This window comes from Manacus candei, unplaced genomic scaffold, assembly GCF_025592945.1.
Source record: "Manacus candei isolate 608988 ecotype Guabito, Panama unplaced genomic scaffold, ASM2559294v1 h1tg000040l, whole genome shotgun sequence".
In the NCBI taxonomy this organism is placed as follows: Eukaryota; Metazoa; Chordata; class Aves; order Passeriformes; family Pipridae; genus Manacus; species Manacus candei.
In genome coordinates, this window is record NW_026138088.1 from 1,946,658 (window position 1) to 1,964,738 (window position 18,081).

At 60.6% G+C, this 18,081-nt stretch overlaps 3 protein-coding genes and 1 non-coding gene across 12 annotated transcripts; 2 read left to right on the plus strand and 2 right to left on the minus strand.

Moving 5' to 3' along the window:
* Positions 1 to 1,016: 1,016 nt before the first annotated feature.
* PSMB3 (proteasome 20S subunit beta 3) lies at positions 1,017 to 3,710 on the minus strand. Its single transcript, XM_051794805.1, has 6 exons — positions 3,564 to 3,710; positions 3,207 to 3,391; positions 2,755 to 2,862; positions 2,032 to 2,209; positions 1,695 to 1,789; positions 1,017 to 1,136 (listed from the first exon to the last, which is right to left on the minus strand). The coding sequence occupies exons 1-6, from the start codon at positions 3,564 to 3,566 to the stop codon at positions 1,088 to 1,090; spliced, it is 618 nt and encodes a 205-aa protein (XP_051650765.1). The 5' UTR covers positions 3,567 to 3,710; the 3' UTR covers positions 1,017 to 1,087.
* Positions 3,711 to 5,586: 1,876 nt separating this feature from the next.
* On the minus strand, positions 5,587 to 5,660 carry TRNAN-GUU (transfer RNA asparagine (anticodon GUU)). Its single transcript has one exon. It is a non-coding gene; the product is annotated as a tRNA-Asn (tRNA).
* Positions 5,661 to 8,072: 2,412 nt separating this feature from the next.
* On the plus strand, positions 8,073 to 17,922 carry PCGF2 (polycomb group ring finger 2). Of its 2 annotated transcripts, XM_051794802.1 has the most exons (11): positions 8,073 to 8,157; positions 11,348 to 11,487; positions 11,742 to 11,838; positions 14,076 to 14,131; positions 14,565 to 14,615; positions 14,814 to 14,922; positions 15,403 to 15,451; positions 15,606 to 15,704; positions 16,431 to 16,590; positions 17,056 to 17,125; positions 17,206 to 17,523. In XM_051794802.1, the coding sequence occupies exons 2-11, from the start codon at positions 11,376 to 11,378 to the stop codon at positions 17,213 to 17,215; spliced, it is 813 nt and encodes a 270-aa protein (XP_051650762.1). In that variant the 5' UTR covers positions 8,073 to 8,157; positions 11,348 to 11,375; the 3' UTR covers positions 17,216 to 17,523. The 2 variants fall into 2 exon arrangements, with proteins under 2 accessions (XP_051650762.1, XP_051650761.1); XM_051794801.1 differs by lacking the exons at positions 17,056 to 17,125; positions 17,206 to 17,523 and adding an exon at positions 17,537 to 17,922 and having other exon boundaries at positions 16,431 to 16,511.
* On the plus strand, positions 9,686 to 11,330 carry LOC127474250 (uncharacterized). 8 transcript variants are annotated; one of them, XM_051794797.1, is made up of 3 exons: positions 9,686 to 10,295; positions 10,336 to 10,355; positions 10,416 to 11,330. In XM_051794797.1, exons 1-3 carry the CDS (start codon positions 10,147 to 10,149, stop codon positions 11,252 to 11,254), a joined length of 1,008 nt encoding a protein of 335 aa, XP_051650757.1. In that variant the 5' UTR covers positions 9,686 to 10,146; the 3' UTR covers positions 11,255 to 11,330. The 8 variants fall into 8 exon arrangements, with proteins under 8 accessions (XP_051650757.1, XP_051650755.1, XP_051650759.1 ...); XM_051794795.1 differs by having other exon boundaries at positions 9,686 to 10,175; positions 10,296 to 10,375; positions 10,438 to 11,330; XM_051794799.1 differs by having other exon boundaries at positions 9,686 to 10,175; positions 10,296 to 10,363.
* Positions 17,923 to 18,081: the final 159 nt, after the last annotated feature.

The window sequence follows — 18,081 nt, forward strand, 5'->3', positions numbered from 1 at the left end:
AGCCACTGCCCCTTTGCCTTGCTCTTTTGGGTTTGGAAAAGCTCAGAGCCAACTGCTGGTCGTCATTTTGGGGTGGTTTCAGTGCTTACCACTCCAAAAGTTGTGCTGCTCTCTGGCTGCACAACCTCCCCCCCCCCAAAAAAAAAAAACAACCAGCTGGATGGAGTCGTGTTGAGTGGATTACACACAGGTCACAAGGGTTGGGCAGGGCTAATCAGTGCAACTGAAAAGAAAACAAATGTGAATAAATTAAGTTTAAAAACTAAAAAAAACATAAAAAAAATAAAAAAATAAACATTCTAGGTTTTTTCACTGCTGTTTTTTAAATAGGAATTTTAAGTCCTCTGTGCTTGTCTGTTTGCTAGGAGCAGTTTGAGACACTGTTACTGTTTTGAAATGCATGCATGTTACAAGATGAGTCTCCAACCAGAGAAAAATAAAATTAAAACTTTGTGTACATCTGTGCCTTCCTGCTGTGCTCTTTGCCAGGGTCCTGCTCAGCTGCCATCAGCCAGGGAGGTGTCCCAGACAAGGGGGATGCTTTAAACTGCCAGAGGGAAGGAATTCCTCCCTGGGAGGGTGGGGAGGCCCTGGCACCGGTTGCCCAGAGAAGCTGGGGCTGCCTCTGGATCCCTGGAAGTGTCCAAGGCCAGGTTGGACTGGGCTTGGAGCAACCTGGGCTGGTGGAAGGTGTCCCTGCCCAGGGCAGGGGGTGGCACTGGGTGGGCTTTAAGGTCCCTTCCAACCCAACCCATCCCATGATTCTTTGGACCACAACTGGAGAAGCCTTTTTACAGTGCCTGTGAAACGGGGGGGCTTAAGTAAGAACTGATTTTACCAAGTCCTGGCTCCCAGAACAAATGGATTTGTCCCACTCCACGAGCTGCAGCTCAGCCCTTCACATCCAGGTGGCTCAGAGGGAAAGGGAAACTCTGCTCCCACCTAAACCCTGAGCTGCTCCTCACGGCTTTGGGGAGGAGAACTCGATCCTCGTGTTCAGACCAAGCAAAGGCAAGTTCACTCCAAGCCAGAGGTTTATTTTAAAAAAGTCCCAGGACGGGTGTGACACAGGAGCAGCTGTGCTGGGCTAGTCCATGCGAGCCTTCAGGGTCCTCGTGGTGATCTTGTCTTTCTCTCTGGAGGGGGAAAGAGAGAAGATAGTTAATAAATCCACGTTTAGTCCCCACACACAGCCTGTCCCTGCCTTAGGAAGCTGCAGGTGCACAGGCAGGCTGGTCACCTGAACTCAAGGTGGCTGTGACAACTGAGCAAACCCCCTCCTCCTCCCCCCCAGGGGAGCTCCCGGGCTTGGAATGCTGCAGGGAAGGAAAATAAGCTGCTTCAGGAGCCAGTTTAGTTGCAGAGCTGGGAGTTAACACTGCACCCAGCTGAGGCAAAGAGCATCCTCCTGGCCACTGCTACCCGTGTGTGAGGGACCATGCTCTCCCACATCCCAGTGGGAATGCAGCCAGGGAATCCCTGTGCAGCAAGAATCTGACTCCAGGCTTCGCTTCTCCTGCAGTTCAAGCAACAGGCACTCAAATAAACACACTGAGAAGGAACAAAGCATTTCTAAAGACACCAGTGGAAGGGAGCAGGGTTAGGGACACCCTGGAAACCAATCCTTGCAGTGAACTGAGTGCAGAGCTTGTTCAGTTCTCCCCCTGTTCCACGGGGAAGGGAGCAGCACTCACATGATGTGAACCACCACCCCCATCCCAGATATGGCATCTCTGTCCACGGCGTTCAGCATGGCCTGGGAGATCGTCTCGAAGAGGTGGTCGGGCTCCTGGGGAACAGAAGCAGCAGAAATTGGGCTAAAAGCTGCATGGGATTTGGTCCAAACCCCCAGTTATCATCCAAGACCCTGCAGGACTTCTCCCTCAGGCCGTTTACCCCACGGCCTCCCCTCCCGAGCTCCTTCGGGAAGCGCCGCAGGACGGAGCTTCCCCCGCAGCCCACGATCCCGGCTGCCCAGGGAACCCAGGAGGGTGAATCCATGAATCCCAGCTGATCCCAGCCCTGGCTCACCATGTCTGGCTCCCAGAGGGACTCGCACATCCCGTACATCTGCTCGGAGCAGGTGCCGCTGACCACGAAGTCGTCGGTGACCATGGGGCAGCCGATGAGGTCCAGGGAGCAGATGAAGGGCTCGTGTGTCACGGGGTCCAGCCCAGCAATCACGGGCTCTGTGTAATAGGGGCCAAACCTGGGGGGAACAGGCGGCTCAGAGCCGGGAGGGACCCCCCAAGGACCATCCATCCAGCTCCTGGCCCTGCCCAGGACACCCCAACAATCCCACCCTGTCCCTCAGAGCGTTGTCCAAACGCTCCTGGAGCTCTGGCAGCCCAACCACCCTCTGGGGGAAGAACCTTTCCCTGAGACCCACCCTAACCCTCCCTGACACAGCTCCAGCCCCTCCCTGGGTGCTGTCACTGCTCACAGAGCAGAGGTCAGGGCTGCCCCTCGGGAGGAAGCCGTGGCAGCCCTGAGGTCTCCCCGTCAATGCAATCCCACCTCCCACGTAAATATCCAGACAAGGAAAACATCCCACAGCTGCTTTTGGTGGGAGAACCTTCCAGGGCAAACTGGAAGCACCCTGCAATGGTTTTGGCAAGGCAAACAGGACGAGCATCACTAAATTATCCAGCCTCCTCTGGCCACACCACGAGCAGCTGTCACAGGAACTCCAAAACCAGCTCCAGGGACCTCCCCCTTCCCTGACAGGGGACAGAGGATCTGCCTGGGAGTTACCGTCTCTCGTAGAGCAGGTTGGAAACCATGCTCATAAAAGTCTGGGGCTTGATCTGCCTTCCCTCCTTCAGCTCGTAGAGATTCAGCCTGAACTTCAGCCTCTGGGCGCTGCAAGAGATGAGAACTGGGATTAAAGCAAGGCAGGTTGGTTTTCCTTTCCCCTTCACCCAGGCCTGAGCTGTTCTGCTGCTGACAGACACCAGCACCCGAGGCAGGTGGTGCACAAACAGCTCTTCTTGTGGCTGAACTTCAGTTTTAGTAGTGATGTGACCTTAAATCACACGCAGGATTTATTTAAAAAGCTCTCACAGAAGGGAGACCAAAACCAGGAGTGCTGGCACACATATATCCCCTCCTTATGAACACACACAGATACTTACACCCAGCACAAGCTGCCCCTCGGTATTTATTGTAAATAAACGGGAACGCGGGGCCGGGAGGGCCTCACTTACACCGTCTGCACGTCGGTGGCCAGACCTGCCAGCCCGATGTAGAGCCTTTCTCCCATGGGGAAGATCTTCTGGAAGTCGGTGGTGACGGTCTGCGCCTGGATCCCGAAGCGCCGGTCGGCGGCGATGGCCACGCAGCCCTTGCCCTTCATGGCCATGACGGCCCCGCCGTTATAGGACATAATCGACTGCAAGGGAGAGCTCAGCGGTACCGCCGGGGCCGGCCCGGCCCGGGGCCCGGCCCCGCTCGGCCTCGCGGGCTCGGCTTTGGCTACGGAACGACCCGGGGGAGACCCGCGGGGAGCGGCCTCCCGCCCTCCTGCCTCCCCCGGGCACCCGCGGGCACCTCCCGGACCTCACCATGGTTGCGGCAGCTCGGATCCCCTCAGAGCTCGTTCAGACCCCGCTCAGACTCCCCTCAGACCCGGCTCAGTCTCCCCTCAGGCCCGCCTCAGACACTCCTCGGGTACTGCCGCGCCGTTGGTCCCGCCCCCCGCCGCTCCCCATTGGCCGCCACCCCGGCCTCGCGCCGAAGCGCCGCTCGCGATTGGCGGGGCGGGAGGACAAGCGAGGAGCTGATTGGCTGAGGGGGAACGGGAGGGAGGGGCGGGGAAAAGTGAAGAGTCACAGCGAGAGGGGAATGATGGGAAGGGGAAATGGAGGGACCGGGAAGGGAGGGACCGGGAACACTGGGATGGGGAACGGAGGGACAGGGAACAACGGGATGGAGAACAGAGGGACAGGGACCACCGGGATCGGGAACGGAGGGACAGGGAACACCTGGATCGGGAACGGAGGGACAGGGAACACCTGGATTGGGAACGGAGGGACCGGGAACAGCGGGATCGGGAATGGAGGGATGGGAAACAGAGGGACAGGGAACACCGGGATCGGGAACGGAGGGACAGGAACCACCGGGATCGAGAACAGGGAAATAGGAAACAGAGGGACCGGGAACGGCGGGATAGGGGGGACAGATGGATCGGGAACAGCTGGGTGGGGAACAGATGGATAGGAGGACAGATGGATCGAGAACAGCGGAATCGGGAACAGCTGGATCGGGGGAACAGCTGGATCAGGGAGAACAGCTGGATGGGGGAACAGCTGGAGCGATGGGGGAACAGCTGGATCCATGGGGGCACAGCTGGATCCATGGTGGCACAGCTGGATCCATGGTGGCACAGCTGCAGCAGGGGGCACAGCTGGATCCATGGGGGCACAGCTGGAGCAGGGGGGCACAGCTGGAGCAGGGGGGCACAGCTCCGGGTTCACAGGGCCATGGCACAGCTGGATAAGCCGGTAGGGACGTGGCACCGTCAGAACGTGGCACAGCTGGATATATCGGGATATCAGCTGGATTTCAGGCCTCGCACCCCCACCGTTTGGGATCCAAACCCTAAACTCTTCCTCTGGGGCAGGGCCAGCGGGGCTGCCCAGAGGGAAAACACCTCTTTGGAAAGTGCCAGCAGCACCGAGTCTCTCTGTAAAGTCTCTCTGTGGAGTCAGGGATCACCCAGGGGAGGGGAAGGACACGAGGCTGGGAGGGTGTTTTTTATTCCGGGGGGAATTCGCTCTGCAGAGCATTGGATTCCCTTCCTCACCCACCGGCTCTGTCCTGGAGGAAACAGGATTAAATGTTTCATTTTGGGGAGTGAAGTTGTGCCAAAGGGAAGGAGATCCATGTGTTTGGAAACAGCCTCGGTTCCAGTGGAAACCTCTGTCCCGGGCTGGGGCTGTTCATCCATCCCGGGACCAAGTCCTGGAAGCACAGCCCGGCCTGTGGCTGTTTTAAAGTGCATTTTAAAGTGTATTTTTAAAATGTTTTCCGCTGTAAAATGTTTCTGGCAGAAGTCAGAGCCCGCATTCTGCCTGGTGGGAACATCCCAGGCACTGGGGAGAGACGGAGCAGCGGAGCCAGACGGGAATAACAGGGATCTTCCCAGCATGGCTTTGTGCCCTGAATTAAACCAGAAACGTCGTTATTTCTGTTATGAAAATAAAACCAGGGCAAGCAGGGAACGTAAATAGATTTTACGAGAGTTTTTAAGGGGGGGGGGAGCTCAGCAAACGCAGATTTTTGACCCACTTCAGCTTATTTTTAAGGCGAAACATGGAAAATCTGGATGGAAACAGGCTTTTAAGTCTCTGCTCCGATTTAATGTCCCTGCATGTTACGGGACACTGAGGTGCAGAGGGGCCGATTTTGTGCACAGCAGGGGCTGCTTTACTCTCATCCAGCGCCTCGGAGGGAGCCGGGAACCCACGGGCAGCACCGGGGCCGCATCCTGCCCCTGGCGCCTTCTCCCGGTCCGGCTCCGTCCATCCCGGGAAAAGAAGAGAGGGGGGAAAAAAATAAGGAGCGGCGGAGGTAAAAGGGTGGCACCGTCCCTGGGTGGGCTCGAACCACCAACCTTTCGGTTAACAGCCGAACGCGCTAACCGATTGCGCCACAGAGACCGCGCTGCGAGCGCCGCCGCGCCCGCCGCACTCGGCGGGTGACGAGAGAGCGGGACCGGGACCCCGGGAACCGGGATAACGGGATAACGGGGGTGGGGGGACTGGGAATAGGGGGAGTGGGGATGGGGAAACCGGGAATAGGGGTATCGGGGCTGGGGACACCGGGAACCGGGATAACGGGGAACCGGGAATAAGGATAATGGGGCTGGGGACACTGGGAACGGGGATAACAGGGGTACCGGGGCCGGGACACCGGGAACCGGGATAACGGGGGTGGGGGGACTGGGAATAGGGGGATCGGGGATGGGGAAACCGGGAACGGGGATAACGGGGATGGGGGATCCGGGAATAGGGGATAACGGGGAAGGGGACACCGGGAATAGGGGCAGTGGGGATGGGGACACCGGGAATAGGGGGATCGGGGCTGGGGAAACTGGGAACAGGGATACCGGGGCCGGAACACCGGGAAGGGGGATAATGGGGCTGGAGGCACCGGGAACGGGGATAACGGGGCTGGGGAAACTGGGAACAGGGATAATGGGGCTGAGGAAACTGGGAACAGGAGTACTGGGGCTGGGAAAACTGGGAACAGGGATAATGGGGCTGAGGGTACTGGGAAACGGGATACCGGGGCTGGGGAAACCGGGAATAGGGGTACCGAGGCTGGGGAAACTGGGAAACGGGGTACCGGGGCTGGAGAAATCGGGAATAGGGGTACCGGGGCTGGGATACCGAGGCTTCAGGCACCGGGATACTGAGATTGGGCGTACCGGGAATCGGGATACCCGCACCGGAAACCGGGGCACCGGGGCTGGGGGGCCCGGGAAACGGGGAACTGGGGCTGGGGATAGCGGGAAGCAGGGCACCGGCACCGGGAACCGGGATACCGGGAAAGGGGGCACCGGGAACGGGGATACCGGGAAAGGGGGCACCGAGCCCCTGGGACATCGGTGCGGGTACTGGCGCTGGGAACGGGCGCATTGGGCACAGGGACACCGGCACCAGGCACCGGGATACCGGGAATAGGACACCGGGACACCGGCACCGGGCGGGGCCGCAGCCGTGGCCGAGGGGACGCGCGTGGGCGCTGCGTGACACCGGTACCACCGGTACCACCGGTACCACGGGTACCACCGGTGCCACCGGTACCGCCGCGGGGGCGGCAGCGCCCGCCCGCTCCTCTCCCTGCCCCTTTCCCCCTCTTTTAGTTCTTACCCGCTTTTCCCTTTTTTTTTTTCTTTTATTCTCTCTCCTCCCCTTTTCCTGCCTTTCCCCCCTTTCCTCCGTCCTTTACTTTTACCCCCTTTTATCTTTCTTTTTCTCATATTCTTTTTTTTTTCTTCTTTCCCTTCCTTTTCCATTTTCCCCTCTCTTTCTCTAATTCCCCCGTTTTTCTTCCATTCCTTCCCCCCCTTTTCATTTTTTCCTTCTCTTTCTCTAATTTCCCCCAATATGTTTTCCCTTCCTTTCCCCTTTCCTTTTTTCCCCACCTTTCCCATTTTTCCCTTTCTCTAATTTACCTTTATTTTTCTTCCTTTCTTTTTCCCTCCTTCCTTTTCCATTTTCCCATTCCCTAATTCCCCTCTATTTTTCACCCTTCCGTTTCCCCCCTTTTTCCCTTCTCCTTTTCCATTTCCCCCTTCCTTTCTCTAATTTCCCCTCTATTTTTCTTCCCTTTTTTCCCCCTCTTCCTTTTTTCCCCTCTTCTTTTCCATTCCCCCTTCCTTTCTCTAATTTTCCCTCTATATTTTTTCCTCTTTTTTTTTTTTCCGCCCCATTTTCCATTTCCCAAAATTCCCTCTATTTTTCTCCCCTTCCTTTTTCCCCCCTTTCCCTTTGCTTTCCCCTCCCTGCCGAGCACCGACAGTCCCGGGGAAGATCCCGCATGTCCCGCGTCGCCTCCCGAGCGGGAATTGCCCAATTTGGGACCCCGAATTCCCCGGGGTTGGGGGGTCCTGGGGCACCACCCGAGCGGAGAAGGGGGGACACAGGGACCCCTTAACTGGGAGCGGAGCTGTCGCCGGGCACCACTCGCATTTTGGGGCCATTCCAGCGGTTTTTGGGGCGCTCTCATTTCCCCCCAGAGCACAACGTGGAGGGAGCGGCGGGACCCTCCGCGACCACCGGGGCGGGGTGGGGATGCGGGGTTTTGGGGAGGGGGGGGGTCCCCCCAATCTCAGCCCCTCATTCCCCTCCTCCGCAACCCCCCAAAGGAATGAGGTCACGTGAGGCGGGCGGGGCCTGGCGGCGGCTGGAGGAGGGAAAAAAATTAAAAAAAAAAAAAAAAAGAAGGGAGGAAAAAAAATAAAAAAAAAAAAAGGAGGAGGAAGGAGGGGAAAAAAAAAAAAAGGAGGAAAAAAAAAAAAAAAGGAGCGAGAGGGAAAAAAAAAAAAAAAAAAAAAATAAAAAAAGGGCCGCGGCGGCCGCAGCGCGGAACCGAGCGGAGCCGCGACCAGCGGCGGGAGCGCAGGGGCGGCCGCGGGGCCGCCGCCACCAGGTACGGACCGGGCCCGGTGCCCCCCCCCGCCCCCGGCCCCGCCGAGGGGCCCCCCCGCGCCCGCCTCGCCCCGCGCTCAAAGATGGCCGATACCGGGCCGCGCCTCCCCCCCTTTGTGCCCGGGGCACCGGGACCCCCCTCCGCCGGGGCACCGACAGCCCCGGGGGGAGGCCGCGGCCGCCCCGCTCCTTCCCCGGGCCCCGAGCGGGGCGATGCGGGGAGTGGGGGGGGCGCGGCGGGAGCCCCCCCGGGGCGGGCGGAGGGGCCGGGCCGGGCTGTCACAGCGGCCCCGAGCACAAAGGGGCTGCGGGGCACCGGGAACGCCCCGGGGACACCGGGGCTGCCCCGAGCCGGGGGTGGGGGGGAGGATTTGGTGTCCCCGAAACGCAGCGGGAGCTGCCGGCGGTGAACGCCCCCCCCCCCCGGGCACAGCGCGGGGTCACGCGTGTCCGTGTCCACCCCGTGTCCACCCCGTGTCCATCCCGTGTCGGTGCCCACCCCCTGCCCGTGCCCCTCGCGGGTCCCTGCCCGTCGCGGGTCCGTACCCTCCGGGTGTCACGCACCGCGGACGCGTCCCGCCGCCGGGACCTGGGGTGTGTGTGTGTGTGTGTGTGTCCCTGTGTGTGTCCCTGTGTGTGGACACGCGTGTCCGTGCCCTCCCCGCGGGGCTTTCCATCCCCGCATCCCGGTGTTTGGCTCCCCGGTGCGCGGGTCCCGCATCCCGCCGGCAGCGGGCGGGGGGTCCCGGCGGGCGCTGTCGGTGGGCGCGGGGGCCGCGCTCCGGGGCCGTCTCGTCGCGTCCGCGGTGCGTGGGGGGCCCCGTGGGGGTCGTGCGGGGGGTCGGGCCGTGCCGGGGGGGAGCCGTCCCGGTGTATTTCCCGACCCCCGCGCTCGCCGCCGCCGGAGGGTCCCGCGGGGAGGGGGGGCGGCCGCTCGGGTCTAAGTTACCGGTGACTTTGAAACGTCCTTCCCCACGCGTGCCGTGGCCGGGGGGGGGGTTTGGGGAAGGGGAGGGGGGGCACCGTGCCGCGCCACCGCCCACGGAGACAAAAGACCCCGCAGGTCGGGGCCGGGGGCGCGGGGGCCGCTCGGGAGCGGGGCGGGGGGTGCGGGCGCTGCCGGCGGGACGGGGCGGTCCCGGGGGCTGCGGCGGGTCCCGGTGCGCGGGGGGGGCCGGGGCTTTGTTCGCCCCCGCGGCAGGAAATCGCCGTGGTTATCACCGGGTTTATTAGAACCGGTTTGCGCCGGTGGCTCGGGCTCCCCCCTCCCGCCGAGCCCCGGGGCCGCCATTGGCGCCTGCGAGCGCCGAAAGCTGCAGAATCCCCCCCAAAATGCAGCCGCGGGTCCCGCGGCCCCGCGTGGACAGCCCGGTCCCGTGGCGGGGGGGGGCTGGGGACAGGGGATTGAGGCACCCCCAGATGTGAGGAGGGGGCTGGCAGTGACCCCCACATCACTGGCAGGGTGTGGAGGACTTGGGGGCACCTGCCCGGGGGCAACAAGGGACACACCCGGGGGCTGTCCAGGGGGGAGGGCTGAGCCTGAGGGGGTGGGGAGTGGGGCTTCCCAAACCCCCCAGCGCCCCTGGTCCTCCCCTGCCTCTGGAAGGGGATCCCAGAGCTTGGCTTGGTCACAGGGGCGTCTCGAGGGCCCCATCCCGATGGTGTCCCATCCCTGCAGCATCCTCCATCCCAATCCCAGTGGTTATCCCCATCCCTGCAGCATCTCCACCCCAGTCCCAATGGTGTCCCCATCCCTGCAGCATCTCCATCCCAGTCCCAATGGTGTCCCATCCCTGCAGCATCTCCATCCCAGTCCCATTGGTGTCCCCATCCCTGCATCATCTCCATCCCAGTCCCAGTGGTTATCCCCATCCCTGCATCATCCCAGTCCCAATGGTGTCCCCATCCCTGCAGCACCTCTACCCCAATCCCAGTGGTGTCCCATCCCTGGTGCAGGTGTACCTGTGTACCTGTCGGAGGGGGGGGATACATGTGTGTAAGTGTAGCCTGTGTGTACGTGTGTGTACAGGTGTGTACAGGTGTGTACGAGTGTGTGCAGATGTGTACAGGTGTGTACAGGTGTGTACAGGTGTGTAGGTGTGTGTACATGTGTGTACAGGTGTGTAGGTGTGTGTACAGGTGTGTACATGTGTGTACAGGTGTGTACATGTGTGTACAGATGTGTACAGGTGTGTACAGGTGTGTAGGTGTGTGTACAGGTGTGTACGTGTGTGTACATGTGTGTACAGGTGAGTACAGGTGTGTGTGCATGTGTGTACAGGTGTGTACATGTGTGTACCTGTGTTACACACGTGTGCCTCCTCTTGGTGTGTTTGGGGTGCCCACGGGGGTGGCTGTGGGTGCGCCCACACTCATTTACACAATCCCAGGGATCCTTCTCCCCTCTCCCCCCTCCTCGGATGGTTGTAATAATATTCTGGCTCCTCTCCAAGTATCGGGGTTGCCATGGAAACAATAAAACTGCAGCGATTTCGGGCTCCGCCGTCTCCCGTGGTAAACGTGGAAGCGCTGGAGCGGGAAGGGGGCGATTCCCGGTGTCCTCAGCCCCTGCTGGGGGACACTGCCCGTGCCCCCTGGGCTCACCCGACCTGGCACACCCTCGGGGCTTCTGGGTGGCCAACCCAGGGCTGGGGGGTTTCTATGGAAACCGTGGGATGGTGGCTGGAAGCACCTTTTCCGTGGCCCAAACCCAAAATACACTTTGTGTGTGTGCGTGTCTGTGTGGCTGTGTGGCTGTGTTTGTGTGTGTCTGGGTGTCTGTGTGTCTGTGTGTCTGTGTGTCTGTGTGTCTGTGTCTGTGTGTCTGTGTGTCTGTGTGTCTGGGTGTCTGTGTGTGCACACACAGGAGCTCCGGGCGAGGGACTGGCTGGCAGGGGGGATTTGTCCCCACTCAGAGGTGTCTCAGCACCTTGGGGACCCACTTGGGGACCCCAGGGAGACACAAGCGTGAGGCAGAGGGAGCTGGGCAGCACCCAGAGGGGAGGGGCTGCACGGGGGGAGATGTGTGGGTGCTGCTTGTGCACCCCCAGGGCTGGAGGGGTGCAGGGCTGAGGGTGCCCCGGCGCTCCCAGGGCTGAGGGTGGCACTGGATTTGCTCCCTGAAGGGCGAAGTGAGCCCTGCAGGTCCCAGCCTTGCACGGAGCTGCCGTTAAGGGGGTGTTTCCCTGCAGGGAGGACCCGCCGTGGTGCTGCTCCAAAATGCACAGGACCACCAGGATAAAGATCACCGAGCTGAACCCCCACCTGATGTGTGCCCTGTGTGGCGGCTACTTCATCGACGCCACCACCATCGTGGAGTGCCTGCACTCCTGTGAGTGTCCCGGCCCCCCACGCTGTGCCCAGGGGTGCCCCGAGCCCCCCAAAGGCTGGTTGTGCCACACCAACCCCCTCCCGTGCTGCCCAGACCCGCCCTGTGTCCGTGTGGAGCTGGGGGGTGATGGAGGGGGCTGCAGCAGGCAGGGGGCCTGTCCCCCAGCCCGTGTGGGGGCCCGGGGGTGCCACTGTGGGCTGGCACAGAGGCTCTGCCCCCTCGTCCCTCTGCTCACACCGAGTCTCTCCCCACAGTCTGCAAAACCTGCATCGTTCGCTACCTGGAGACCAACAAGTACTGCCCCATGTGTGACGTCCAAGTGCACAAAACCAGGCCCCTCCTCAGCATCAGGTGAGCTCGGGGGGCTCGGGGGGCTCCCCGTGTCCCTGCAGCCTGTGCCCGCTCCGGGGTGCAGCCCTGGGCACCTGGAGGGGGGAATGGGGCTCTGCCCCCAGGCCCCCCTCACAGCACAGAACCCCTGCCCCGATCCCACCCCCTGTGCCAGCAGGGATTTGGGGGCTGTCGGGGTGGGAAGGGAATGGGGACAGTGGGAAACACCAGCGTGGGGGGGACAGGACTTGGAGACATCTCTATGGCAGCAGGAAGAGGCTGGGACAGGTGCCCTGACCCAGACCCATCCCAGACCCATCCATCCATCCACCCTCCATCCACCCATCCACCATCCACCCATCTATCCATCCATCCATCCATCCATCCATCCATCCACCCATCCATCCATCCACCAATCCATCCATCCACCAATCCATCCACCCATCTGTCCATCCATCCATCCATCCATCCATCCACCCATCTATCCATCCACCAATCCACCCATCCACCATCCATCCATCCATCCATCCACCCATCCATCCATCCACCAATCCATCCATCCCTCCATCCCTCCATCCATCCCTCCATCCACCCATCCATCCATCCATCCATCCACCAATCCCTCCATCCATCCCTCCATCCCCACAGTCCCCTGGGCTCTCCAGCTCCCTTCCCTGTCCCCCGTGGGGTTGGTGCCCCGTGGGGGTGCCGGGGTGGCAGTGCCAGGGTGGGCACAGTGACAGTGACCCTGTGAGGTGCCAGTGGCTCTGTCACAGCCCCGGCTGGGGAGATCCAGGCCGGGTTGTGGAATTGCAGGTGGTTGGCATAGAAACCAGGGATGCTGTGATGCATCACCCGGGGCCCTTCTTTACCCTGTTGGTTTTTTTTTAGCCTCTTCCCTGTAAATCCATTTCTGTAGTAACACTTTTTTTGCCTCTTTTTTTTTCATTTTTTTCATTTTTTTCATTTTTTTCCCTTTCTGGTTCACTATGAAATATTTACACTCGGGCTCCCACGGCTCCTCCAACACATCCCTGGCTGCCTGTGCAGACAGATCCACTGGCACCATGCCCACATCCCCAGGCCCTGGGTGCCCTGGGGACACTTTGTTTGGTCCCAGAGTAGGGAAAAACACAGGGAAAACTTAGGGGAGGGTGGTCCCGTGGGGGCCTGATCCACAGGAAACTCCCTGCACCGTTGCTTCCCAAACCAGGTGCCAACACCGGGGTGTGATGCCACATCCCCCGTGCCCACCCCAGTGCCCCCCAGCTGCCACCACCCTGGGCTTGTTGGGGCTGGCTGGTGGCAGAGCTGGGAATTCAGCAGCCGAGGGCTGACGTTACCTCGGCTTGCTGTGAATCATGAAGTGAATTCTCGGGGTATTTGTTGTAAATAAAGTCCCAGCGGGGGCCTTGTGAGCCGGAGTGACGTCACCGAGGAATTCGGGATGAAAGACGCGGCTGGGCTAAAAATAACGCGGGGCACAGTCGTTTGTTTGCCTTGCAAATAAAGGCCTTATTATGAAATGGAAATAATTGCGGGGATAATTGACTTTTCGCCGGGCCCCGCTGCTCCTGCTTTGCTTTTGAGGTGTTAAAATCCCCGCCTGCAGGTCCCAGCCTTCCAGCAAAATCCCGCCTGAGGATGGGGCTGGAGCTTCCCTGGTTCCTCGAGTGCTTTGGGAGATCCTGCCTCGGCTTATTCACATTTTAGGGAATCCACTTTCCCATAAAACAGCCCTGGCAGTGGGCACTGCCCTGCCCTCCTTCCCACGGAGGGAAATCAAAGCCTGAGCCCTGACGCTGCAGCTCCAAAATAAATCTTTGGAGTCCAAAAATAAAATTGGATGCGAATATAAACTTGCAGAAACGTTTGCTGATCTTAGATTTAATTTATTTATTTATTTTTTTTAAATTCTCGGTGTGTGTTTTTTGTGATTGTTTTGACTGCTGAAACGGCTCCTGGCCCCGACTCCTGCTGTCATCATTCCCAGCAATTACAGGGATTTTTGGGATGGTTTTCTTTCTTTTCCCGGAGTTAACCCTTTGTGGTCAGGGTGGGGGTTGTGGGATCGCTGTGGCATGGGGATTTGGGGCTTTGGGATGTGGAACTGAGGATTTGGGGCTTTGGGATGGGCGTTTTTCAGGAGGGAGATGGGGGAAGGAGGGAGCACGTGGTGCAGCTTCCAGTAACCCTGGGAATAAACTGCTCCCTAATCCCGCTGATTCCTCTCTCCTTTCCTATTTCCCCCCTCCCAGGTCGGACAAAACCCTTCAGGACATTGTGTACAAACTGGTCCCGGGGCTTTTCAAAGGTACAGCCACGGGCAGGGGGAACTGGGGGGGTTTTTTGGGGACAGGAACAGGGACAGCAGGACAATGTGTGTGTGCACAGCCAGGGATGGGCTCATCCCACGCTCCGGGGGCTGCTCTGAGGGGACCCACGGGATGCAAAGCTGGGAGCAGGAGCCTGGATTTGCTCTCCAAGTGCCCCCCCGTCCTTGTGGGGTTGGAATTGTGGGGTCTGCGGGTGTGGGAGGGCTGAGGAGCAGCTGAGCTGCCGGAAAGGCTTTGTCACAGCAGCGGCTCCGAGGGTTCATGGGTTGATTGCTCCTGCTAAAGCCGCTGCTCCCCGGGGGGGGGGGGGCACTGGGCAGTCTGGGGGCTCCTCTCACACCCCACTCTTTGCCCCCATCTCTCCTCGGAGAGGTGTTTTCCCCCCTCACCCTCCTCCTCCTCCTCCCTCAGATGAGATGAAGAGGCGCCGCGATTTCTACGCCGCGTATCCCATGGCCGAGGGTGAGTGTGTGTCCCCCCCGGCCCCGCCGTGTCCCTCCCCAGCAGCGGCTCAGCCCTCCCTCCCTCTGCCCAGCCCTTCCCTCCCTCCGCTCAGCCCTCCCTCCCTCTGCCCAGCCCTTCCCTCCCTCTGCCCAGCCCTTCCCTCCCTCTTCTCAGCCCTTCCCTCCCTCCGCTCAGCCCCTCCCTCCGCTCCCGCAGTTCCCAACGGCTCCAACGAGGATCGAGGGGAGGTGTCCGAGCAGGACAAGGGGAACCTGACGGACGACGAGATCGTCAGCCTGTCCATCGAGTTCTACGAGGGCTCCAGGTACCCGTTTTGGGCTCCTCCCAAACCTCTTGCCTGGGTTTGGGGCTTGGGAAGAAACTCCCACCTTCTGCCCCCCCTCTGGCACTGAGATCGTGGAGTCACGGAATGCTTTGGGGTGGAGGGGACCCTAAAGATCACCTCATTCCACCCCCCTGCCAGGGGCAGGGACACCTTGGCAGGGACACCTTCCATGCCAGGCAGGCAGGGAAGCTCTTTCCTAAGAGCTGCCGTGTCCCTGATGCTGGTGGTGACCTCTGAGGATGCCACTGGCACCTGGAGCAGCGTTTTGGGGGGAGTCAGTGGTTGCAGGGGCCTGGACTGGAAATGGGCATGGAAGTGGTTGGGGGGATGAAGCCACAGCCTGGCTGAAGGTCACTGGATGCCTCCTCCATGGACAGCCCTTCTGGGGGGTTCTTCTTCCTCTCCACCTCTTCATTCCTGCATAAACTTTGTCCTGTGTTTCCTTTCCTCCCCTCCCAGAGAGGAGAAGAAAGGCACCGTCGAGAACGGGGACCTGGAGAAGGAGAAGGTGAGTGTGGTGGGACTGTGACAGGGGGAGCTCCATGTCCAGCTGCCCCCGGGGCTTTTGGGGTGCGGGGGGGGCACAGGAGGGCACCCCAAAAGGGTCGAGGGCACCTCCTCGACCTGCCCAGTGGCCTCAGTGATGTTTCCCCCCACCCCAGAGCAACGGGCTGCGGTTCCTGCGCTGCCCCGCGGCCATGACCGTCATGCACCTCGCCAAGTTCCTCCGCAACAAGATGGATGTTCCCAGCAAGTACAAGGTGAGGGGGTCCCCGGGGGTGCCTGGGGGTGCCTGGGGGGTGCCTGGGGGTGCCTGGGGGTGCCTGGGGGTGCCTGGGGTCTGCTCATTGCCCGGATTTCGCTGTGCCCTGGTGGGCTCGGAGGGGCCGGGGCCGGTTTGGCCTCCCCGTGTTGCAGCCCCGGCTGCAGGCGGCGGGTTCTGCTGCCCCCAGACAGCTTTGCTCTGCCAGCCTTTCCCTGGGGCAGGATCCATCCTTTCCCTGAGACTGGATCCATTGTTTCCCAGGGGCTGCATCCATCCTTTCCCTGGGGTTGGATCCATCCTTTTCCCGGGGCAGGATCCATCCTTTCCCCAGGACTGGATCCATCCTTTCCCTGTGGTTGGATCCATCCTTTCCCTGGGGTTGGATCCATCCTTTCCCTGTGGTTGGATCCATCCTTTCCCTGGGGTTGGATCCATCCTTTCCCCAGGGCAGGATCCATCCTTTCCCTGGGGTTGGATTCATCCTTTCCCTGGGGTTGGATCCATCCTTTCAGGCCTGTTCCATGTAACCAGGAGCCCCGGGAGCCCCCAGCTCTGTAGGAGTCACTCGGGGACAGCGACCCCCTGACCCCCCCTGGGTGGCTCTGCGGGGTTGGCAGTGCCTCTGTCCCCACCCTGACCCCCCCTGGGTGGCCCTGTGGGGGGTGGCAGTGCCTCTGTCCCCCCCCGGGGCCCTGACGGTGTCCCCATGTCCCCTGGGCAGGTGGAAGTGCTGTATGAAGATGAGCCCCTGAAGGAATATTACACCCTGATGGACATCGCCTACATCTACCCCTGGAGGAGGGTGAGTGGGGCTGCTGCTGTGGGCACACTGGTGCCATGGGGTGCCCTGGGGTGCTGTGGGGTGCTGTCGGTGCTGTGTGGTGCCATGGGATGCTGTGTGGTGCCATGGGATGCTGTGTGGTGCCATGGGGTGCTGTGGGGTGCCCTGGGATGCCTGGGGGTGCCATGGGGTGCCTGGGGGTGCCATGGGGTACTGTGAGTGCTGTGGGGTACCGTGGGGTGCCGTGGGATGCTGTGTGGTGCTGTGGGTGCTGTGGGGTGCCATGGAGTGCCTGGGAGTGCTGTGGGGTACTGTAAGGTGCTGTGGGTCCAATGGGGTACTGTGGGTGCTGTGGGGTACCATGGAGTGCCATGGGATGCTTTGGGTTGCCGTTTGGTACTGTGGGGTGCCATGGGGTGCTATAGGGTACTGTGGGGTGCTGTGGGGTACTGTAGGGTACCATGGGTTATGGTGGGGTGCTGTGGGGTACTGTAGGGTACCATGGGTTATGGTGGGGTGCTGTAGGGTGCTGTAGGATGCCATGGGGTGCCATGGGATGCTATAGGGTGCTGTGGGGTGCCATGGGGTGCTATAGGGTACTGTCAGGTGCTGTGGGGTACTTTAGGGTACCATGGGTTATGGTGGGATGCTGTAGGATGCCATAGGGTGCTGTAGGATGCCATGGGGTGCTATAGGGTGCTGTAGGATGCCATAGGGTGCTGTAGGGTGCTGTAGGATGCCATGGGGTGCTATAGGGTGCTGTAGGATGCCATGGGGTGCTGTAGGGTGCTGTAGGATGCCATGGGGTGCCGTGGGATGCTATAGGGTACCGTGGGGTGCTGTGGAGTGCTGTAGGGTACCATGGGTTACGGTGGGGTGCTGCAGGGTGCTATAGGATGCCATAGGGTGCTATAGGATGCCATGGGGTGCCATGGAGTGCTGTAGGATGCCATGGGGTGCTATAGGGTGCTGTGGGGTGCCGTGGGGTACCGTGGGCGCCCCAGGGTGCCAGCCGTGCCCCTCTGCCCCCCCCTCCTTCCCCGCAGAACGGCCCCTTGCCTCTGAAATACCGCGTCCAGCCCGCCTGCAAGCGGCTCAAGCTGTCCCACCCTGCCCCCTCCGAGGGCACCAACACCAGCGGCGCCTCCGAGTGCGAGTCGGGCAGCGACAAAGCTCACAGCCCCGCCACGCTGCCCGCCACCTCCTCCTCCCTGCCCAGCCCTGGCACCCCGTCCCACGGCTCGCCCAGCTCCGGCACCGGCACCACCCTCAACGGCACCTCGAACTGCCACCCCCTGGCACCCACCGGCGCCCGGTGCCGCAAAACGACTGTGAACGGCAGCGCGGGCTCGGCCTTGACCTAAAAACCCCGCCCGGCAGGGACTGCCCCCGCCCCCGGCTTTTCTTATGTAGATTGTTCTATACAGACCTTATATAAATATATACGTTGTACATAGGGAGGAGAGAGAAAAAAAAAAAAAAAAAGGAGAAAAAAAAAAGAAATAATTATACATACTTATTTTCTATCGACCCAGCAGATTAATTTAAAAAAAAAAAAAACAAAAAACAAAAAAAAACAAAAAACAAAAAC